At 58.4% G+C, this 8,520-nt stretch overlaps 1 protein-coding gene across 1 annotated transcript in view; it reads right to left on the bottom strand.

The window, feature by feature from the left end:
* Window positions 1-1,532: 1,532 nt before the first annotated feature.
* The window catches only part of TMC3 (transmembrane channel like 3), a 35,447-nt gene continuing 28,459 nt past the window's right edge, over window positions 1,533-8,520 (bottom strand). Inside the window, 5 exon segments of the mRNA XM_029951974.1 lie at window positions 1,533-2,447; window positions 3,935-4,190; window positions 5,588-5,630; window positions 6,643-6,721; window positions 7,323-7,448. Of these exon segments, the coding sequence (XP_029807834.1) occupies window positions 1,610-2,447; window positions 3,935-4,190; window positions 5,588-5,630; window positions 6,643-6,721; window positions 7,323-7,448 (1,342 nt within the window). The 3' untranslated portion in view covers window positions 1,533-1,609.

Genomic DNA, 8,520 nt, shown 5'->3' with positions numbered 1-8,520 from the left:
TCGGTTCAGTTTGCTCCTTCATCCACCCGCTGGCATTCAGCCAGTGCTGGAGAAGAATCGGCCGGCAGCGCTCCGAGGCGGGCCTGGATTCCTGCTCCCTGCTCTGCATTTCCCGGTACGCTGCGGGCACTTGTGACTATGACGAGATTTCACTCCCGCGTCAGTTTCTGTTACCCGGGAAAGATGAACTGACTTTGAAGACGTAATGGAGGTCGCTGACCAATTAACTTTGAAGTAATGGGAAGGGAGATTATTCTGGGGGCCTGGGTGGGCCTGACCTGAGCAGGTGGGCTCTTTGACTAGAGCGTCTGGGACTCCCCTGGAGAAGGGGATTCAGAGCGGAAGGGGTCTCCTCTTGCTGCTCAGTGATGCAGACGGCCGAGCTGTGCAGAGGGCCACGCAGCTGGGAAGCGTGTCCGGCCTCTGGGAGCGGAGGGCCGCCCACAACCTCCCGCGGATGAAGTCTGCCATCGATCACCTGAGCTGCTCCGAAGCCTCGATGACCCTGGCGGAGACCCTGGACAGAGCACCCCGCTGTGTCTGGCCCGACCCCCAGACACTGTAGGACGGTCACTGTGTGCTGCCTAAAGCCACCAAGTGTCACCAGCAATGGAAAACAAGGACACTCCCTGTGATGTGTCGGTTCCTTGGGGGCAGGGCGCAGAAGTGAACAAACACCACTCTGTTCCGCAGACTGGTGGAGGAGACAGCAAAGTTGAAAGACACAATGTAGAGGGGAATCGGAATGGGGTGGCCTCCAGCTGGCCTGGCAGATGGGACCCACACCCCTGCAGGACCCCGCACAGTGCCGCGAGCTGGCAGGTGCAGATCGTGGGCCGTGGGGACGGACACCTCCCTTCCCCTGGGCACAGCGGCTGGCTGGCCTCCACCTGGATTTTCTGCATCTATGAATTCCTCTTCCACCTACACCTGGAGGAAGGCTGTCGCCAGGAGGAGAAAACGAGGTCGACAAACCAGGAGAGCTGGGAGCAGAAAGGACAGGATCCTGAAGACATGTGACCCCCAGGTCTGGCCAGGCTGAAGCCGGCTTGAGTCCCATCCTTCCCAGGTAAAGGCGCCGGCACACCTTGGGGATCCGAGCATCCTGGTTCAGACAGACGTGCGCACAGCCCAGAAAACCAGTGGGCTCTACCTTGTAGTTAGTCCTGCCGTTCCTCAACTGATGCCTCACGTGAACTAAGGCAGCTCCGTGGAGTCCCGTTCCGGGGTCCCCGTCAGGGAGGACGGGGTTCCGTGTGCCGGAGCAGAACACGCTGGGCATCACGGGACACACGGTGCACACGCGTGATTGAGGACACGCAGACATCCCAGACGGGCTCTGCGGTCCCGGTGAGCTGCCTGGCTTGCCCGGTGGGCGCCGTGAACGGGGGGAGGGGCTGGAAGTTTCCAAGATGACAGCCTGATGTTCCAGAGGCCCTGGCGCAGAGAGACCCCTGGACACCGCCCACCGGCCTGCGGTCGCTGGAGAAACGGGACGCGAAGCCTGTCTCAGGGCCGTGTGTTCGAGTCTCCCTCCAGGAGGGGAAGGGCCGTTCGCCCTCAGACCACCAGACCAGCCCTCCGACCGGGCTCCGACCGGATGAGGCCCCTAGACGTCAGAACAAACCAGGTCGTTCAGATCCACCATCAGCTCCTGCCTGGATGGGGCCTTCCTCCTGCCCAGCTGCTGTGCCGGCCTTGGGGACCTGCCCTTGCCATGGGGGACCGGCCAGTCCCACTCATGGCTGCCGAGCTGCTGGTCGCCACTGGATGCCGCGGACACTGAATCCGACTCCGAGAGCCACGGCTCCAGCTCGGGCTTGCGTCCGAGGCCCGGGGGGTGCGGTGGGCCCTGGGGGTTCTGGGGGCGTGGCTTCCTGTGCACGGTCGCGGGCCTGTCGAGTGGAGCCTCAAGACCACCACTCCAGGACCTGTGGGGCACCCTCCCCTGGTGCTCGGGGACCGGTGTCTGCCTCCGGGGCCTTTCGCCAACATAGAAGTGAGGAGCCCCCCGGAGGCCGGCCGGGCAGTGTGGGCGAAACGGACCTCCCGTTGGCTCGCGGGCACGCTCCTCTTCCTCGCTCAGCTCTGGAGAGCCACCCTGCACGGGGCCCCCGCACACACCTTGCCGCGTGCTCCTAGGGCACACCTCCACCGTGTGCCCCGGGGCGTTGATCCAGAAGTGTCTTTCTGCCCAGAAAGCCGGAGGGGACGTCTTGGGAGGGTCTCGTTCATTAATGATGTGGTATCTGGGGGCCTGGGGCCTGTGGCCACGCAGCACCGGGGCCGAGGGTCCCCGTGCGCCAAGAGGAGGGGTGATTTGCCGGACGTCTCTGCGGAACGGCGGTTCTGAGCGAGCGTCCTCAGTGTGCCTCGTCAGCATCACGGGCGAGCGGGGGCCGCTCTGGCACCGGGCACCTGCACCCACACGGGGGCCTCGGGGACGCCTGTAAGACAGAGGTGGGTAAGCACCTGCCATGGTGCCACCGAGCCCAGGCCTCCCGAGAACCTCCAGCAAGGGCGGCCCTGTTCTCGGCCTTTTCCCCGACCCACCTTCCGTAGTGTTACCGTGTGCTCTGTGGATGCACACGCAGGAATTCTAGAACCCTCCCCACAAAGACCTGCACAGCCCACCTCCACGGAGGGGCAGGGCCAAGGGTGCTTTGCTACTGTAGCTCACCAGGGGCCCCATCTGGTCCAGGAGCACACAGTGGGCCTGGTCTTGGTGGAGCGCGTGCTAGGAATGGTCCACGCTGTAAGGACGCAGGTCTGAACCAAAGTGACTCTAATCATTAGACAATAGAAGGGCACACGTTGCCCAAGGCAGGAGGGACCACCCTTGTAACACCCAATCAGGAAAGGCCAGCTAACACCCTTAACATTTCTAAGGGCAGGCCTAGAGATAGAAGCTACGCCCCAACATGAGGGTCCGGGGTCCCCTCTGTGATTGGTCAATACTCTAAATGTTGTGTTGGGTCCCGCCAAAAGTCACGAATACTCTAGGCAATGTGAATGGTTAAACTTGCTGTCAATAATAGTGTATAATAATGATTGGACCCCTGTTCCTGTGTCACAATTTCCTGTAACTCCCCCTTCCCAAGCCCATAAAGGCCCTGCCCCGCCTTTGTTCGGGGCTCTCAGCACGGATCCACTGCTCCGGTGAAGTCTGTGAGCCCGAGTTCAGGCCCGGCCAGCCTAAACCCGTAATAAAGCCCTTTGCTTTTGCATGCATGACTCGGTCTCCCTGGCGGTCTCTGGTTTTGGGGGACGATATTAAAATCTGGGCATAACACATGCCATTGCTGACATGCGCTGCCCTGTGCCCAGGAACGTGCCATCCACCCAGGGCTACTGAGTCCCTCCGCGTCATGGCCCGGTCGATCCACTCTCATATGGCAAGATTTCAAACCCTCTGTTAACTTGGTCGTTGTCTTTAAGAAAAAAAGCCCAAACCCCAACCCCCACGTTTTATCTGAATTGCTTTCACTGTTGTTGTGTCCGACTCGAATCACATTCTCTGTGAGTCAGGGTCAGTGGGCTTCTGGATTCCGTCCACTGCTGTCCTGTGGGCAAGCGAGGCTCCGACGACGGCCCCAGCTGGCACGGAGCGACCTTGCCGATACCTTGGCCAGTGTGGAGTTCAAAAATAAAGGAACCAACAATCCTAAAAGGCATTTTCCGCCGTTGGGCTGTAGAAACACATACCCTCGGTTGGCAGGGACGCTGGGTGACAGGTTATCGGCAGAAGGCGTAGGGGGAAGCCTTTGTCCTGTTTGACCCCCTGCGTCCCTTGTTTCGTCTCAGTACCAGCTGGCTCCGTGGCCCTGGCTCTCCAGGCGTTCTTCAACTGCACCTTCCGGCCCTGGCTGTCCCTGGCAGGGGTCAAGGTCGCGTCCGGGTGGCAGGTTTCCAGCCGGTCTGCAGGCAAGCTCACCTGTTCTTGTCCTGCTCTGGCCTGGGCTTGGACGTGCCGGGGAGGGATGGGCGGGGGCTGCCGGGGCCCGGCGTCGGACTCGGGGGCGTGCGCTGGGCAGCGGCCTCTGCCCTGCCACTCCTGCTGCTGCGTGAGTCCACAGTGACCACAGCGCCGTTGCTCGGGGGTGTCCCCGCCTGAGCTGAGGACACCTGGCTGCCAAGGTCGCTGTCCTCTGGAAGCCTCTTGGTGCTTTGGTCTTGGCTTTGGCTTCGGGCTGCAGGAAAAGGGGATGGGGGTTGTGACATGGCAGGGGTGACCCGGCCAGGCTGTTTGAGCTGCAGGACGTCAGGCTTCCAGCTGCTGGAGGTGCAGACAATCGAACGCTTGCGGACACACCTACCCCACGGGCAGCAAACGTTCTAGTCACTTCTCCACGGGGAGTTGGAAGGGAGTGTGGACTCCCACGAACCCCGAGACTTTATAGATGCACCATGTGAGGCCCCCCCAGAGACAAAGCGGGTCATTGAGCAGCCTTGGAGCTCTGGCTGTTTCCCTGTGCAGTGCACATAATGACGCTTCTAGACAATTATGAGCTTTTGGAAGCAGTTCCCAGAGCATTCCGGAAGAAGACGTGGCCTGGAGCTGAAGGAGCCGTGGGACAAAGCTCCTGCCCCTCCGAGAGAGCGCCCGGAGACCTCGGCTGTGAAGACCTCCTGAACTAAACTAATTATGTCCCGTTGGCAAATTGTACTTGGCTTTCAGCGGGTTTGATCGCGTGAGCTACCGTCTCTTTCTGTAGCAGACTTTCATGCACAGGTGCTTTCTGAAACGGGGGCGGGGCAAGCCTAACCCTTGGGCCTCCTGGCTCAATCTCCCCCAGCCCCCAGCCCCCCTGAGGGGAACAGAGCTCTTCCAATTAGCTGCCTGTCACAGCATGCAGAGCCGGCCCGAAGAGCACTTTAGGGACGTTCATTTCCCACGGGGGAACGTGGACCGGGCCATTTCAGCACTGCGGGGTCATCTCTCCCTGGCCTCCCGGCCCCCTGGAGGATCTGGGGGGAGAAGGCGTGCCCAGGGGGAGGGGGATGAGGGGTGCCCTCAGGGGGCTGCACCTGGGCGCGGACCTGGGGAGGGGGTCTCGCCAGGAGGAAATGGCCCCTGAGAAGTGCACGGAAGTAAACAGGAGAAGGACGTGGGGGTGGGTTTTCCCCAGATTTCTCCGCCGCTTTTTCTCTCCCACCTCACACTCTCCTTCTGATTTCAGACATGTTTCGATGTTATTCACAGGCCTGGGTCTGATGTAAAAATTCTAAGTTTCAACCAATATTTATAGCCCTAGATTTTATTTTATTATGCCTTATTCACTGCGAAAACCACAGATGATCAGGCATTTTTATTGGGGATGTGCCTTAAATGTTTTTAAGGTGCTGTATTAAAAATTGTTTTTAATGTTTATTTATTTTTGAGAGACAAAGAGGCAGAGCATGAGCAAGGAAGGGTCAGAGAGAGAGGGGGACTTGAATCAGAAGCAGCTCCAGGCTCTGAGCTGTCAGCACAGAGCCTGACGCGAGGCCAGAACCCACGGACCGTGAGATCGTGACCTGAGCTGAAGCCGGACGCCCAACTGGCAGAGCTGCCCAGCTGCCCCCAGGCATTTTTATTTCTACTTACCCTCTGCCAGTTGGGCAACCTTTCTCTTGTCTTCAGATCTGGCCTAGAAGACAAATGATAGGAGTATGGCTGTGTTGGATGCAGCAGCAGAAGTAATGAATGCTGTTCTGAGGGTGGGGGTTTCTGGGTGACTGCTCGCGCCTTGGGCCATGACCCTGCAGTCGCTGTCACTCGGGGACCACGTACTCAGGACGCAGGCTTTGCTTAAAGGAGGAAACGCTGACGCCCAGAGCTGAAGGTTTACCCAGCAAGTTTTACTTTTAGGGCGAACTATTTGATAGACATGTTTCGATCCTGCCCGCGGGGTCGACATGAGACCAGCTGGGAAAATACAGCTCAACAACACGGGGATGTTGTTCCCCCACAACGCCTTCTGCAGCTCCAAGTTCATTTCTTATGATCGCTCATGGAACAGTTTCATTATCTGAACTGGTATTCATGGGAGTTGTGTTTTTAAAAGCTGAAAAAGGCGGATGTTTTTTGCATGAGGTTCTGGGACCGGGTGAGGCCAGGGAGGCGCCCAGGAGTGGAATTTAAGGAGGTACCGCCCACTCTCAGCCTCGTGGGGCAGCGTCGGCGGGAGCCTGAGGGCCGGTACCGCCACCCTGTCCCGGACGGGGCGGTGTGCACAGACTGGACCTGTTAGTCTGCTTCTGGCCGCCTTGAGAGCTACGTCCCAGATGGGAGACAGGGTGACGACTACTAGAGCCTGAGAGGCATGGGAACGGTGCGTCTTTGGGTCCGGAGTGCTGAGCTCAGAGGCCCACCCCGAGTCCCCAGGGCAGCCACGGAGGTCACCGAGGTGCTTGGGGTGTCCGCAAGGCCCCTGGGGGAGCAGGAGAGAGGCAGAGAGGCAGGTTCCTGGCCAATGAGAGCTGTCCCTGGGATTTCTCAGAAACAGCTCTGCTGGAGCCTTGGGGGGACGTGGCCTCAGACCCCAGCAGTCGCCCAGCGGCCTCGATCTGCACACACGACCTCACCTGCGCTGCCTCGCTGGCGGGGCCGGCCCTGCGCCCAACACACGTTCACAACAGCAGACATTAGGCAATACTTGCGTTTTGGATCTGCATTCGGAGCTGCTGGTTGCTGAGCTTTAAGGACCTTGCGATGCTCTGAAGGTAGTAGATGAGCATGCTGCGGCAGAACACAGGCGGAGAGCGAGCCTCACCCCTGCTGCCCCGGGCACGCTCCCCGCCAGGCTCGTGGCAGGAGCCAGGGGTCCCCGGGTCACCTCCCCACCCCAGGATGAGCGTGTCAGTGAGTGCGCAGCTGGGGAGCGCTGGGCGGGGCCGCTTTCCTGCTTGCTTTTCACAGCACCCCCCCCCAATTCTGCAGGGGTGATAAGAGTCGGGACGGGTGGGCCCGGGACAGGCATCACTACAGAGCCTCGTGCTGGGACCACCAGATCCGCTGGACTCAGGTCCACGCAGGAGCCGCTCCGCTTGACTGGGGAGTCCTTTCCGAGTCCTACCTCACCCTCCGCCCAACAGGACAAGCATCATGGCTTTCAGCCCCAGCGCGGCAGCCGCCGCCACGGCCCACCTGCTCTGTTGGATGTATCCGGCCTCCCCTGCGCGGCTTGGGCAGGACTGGGTCCCCGCCTGGACCGTCAGGCTCTGCACGTGACTTTGCAGGAGACTCGTTGATTTTATCTAGTTAGCGGAAAGCAGCGCTCTCGCTGGCCTGAGTGGCGGGAGGCCCCAGGCCTGGGGGGGGGGTCGCGCATGGCACTCACAACAGCAGCAACACAGCCGGCAGGATGACCACGGGGCTGCTGACGTGCTCGGCCACGGAGCGGAACCAGGCGGGGAAGTCCTCCTGGATGGTCTCCGACACGACATCGTACATGTGGTCTTGTCCGCTGCGCCAAAGACAGAAACGGGTGCCATGGCTTTTGGAAGAAGGACACTACGGACCCCCAAGAGAGAGGGGTGTGGCCAGCGTCCCGTCCTCAGGGCCAGGGCAAAGGTGGAGGGAACACCCCAGTGTGCAAGGAGTGGGACTTCCCTGAGACCTCCTGTGAGTTGTCTGATACTAGGTGTGAAGGTGGAGTCCGTGATCACCGTTGGTGCCATGTGTGTTTTAAGGACATACACAGAGATAGACTCTCAATGTCCCCTATGGTTTTGACACTGACCTCAAGGAAATGCCAGGCAGAGAGCTCTAGAAATCGCTGCCTTGCTGCAGTTAGAGAAGTAACACAGAACTAAGAGGGATGCGGGCTGTCTGTTAAGAACAGCATCCTGAATGTAAAAGACCTATATGATAAAAACTATAGAAAACTTATAAAAGAGATCGAAGAAGACACCAAGAAATGGAAAAACATTCCCTGCTCATGGATTGGAAGAATAAACATTGTGAAAATGTCATTTCTACCCAAAGCAATCTACACATTCAATGCAATCCCCATCAAAACTGCACCAGTGTTCTTCTCAAAGCTAGAACAAACTAGCCTCAAATTCATATGGAACCACAAAAGACCCCGTTTAGCCAAAGTTATATTGAAGAAGAAAACCAAAACAGGAGGTATCACAATCCCAGACTTTAGCCTCTACTACAAAGCTGTCATCATCAAGACAGTATGGTACTGGCACAAAAACAGACACGTAGATCAATGCAATAGAATAGAGAACCCAGACCTGGGCCCACAGATGTACGGCCAATTAGTTTTTGACAAAGCAGGAAGGAGTATCCGATGGAAAAAAGACTGTCTCTTTAGCAGGTGGTGCTGGGAGAACTGGACAGCAACATGCAGAAGAATGAAACTAGACCACTTTCTTACACCATACACAAAAATAAGATCAAAATGGCTGAAGGACCTGAATGTGAGACAGGAAACCTTCAAAACCCTCGAGGAGAAAGTAGGAAACAACCTCCTAGACCTCCACCGCAGCAATCTCCTACTTGACACATCCCCAAAGGCAGGGGAAATG

Source organism: Suricata suricatta, chromosome 9, assembly GCF_006229205.1.
Source record: "Suricata suricatta isolate VVHF042 chromosome 9, meerkat_22Aug2017_6uvM2_HiC, whole genome shotgun sequence".
Classification (NCBI taxonomy): Eukaryota; Metazoa; Chordata; class Mammalia; order Carnivora; family Herpestidae; genus Suricata; species Suricata suricatta.
The sequence above is the reverse complement of the archived record's forward strand: the minus strand, read 5'-3'. Positions and strand labels throughout refer to the sequence as shown.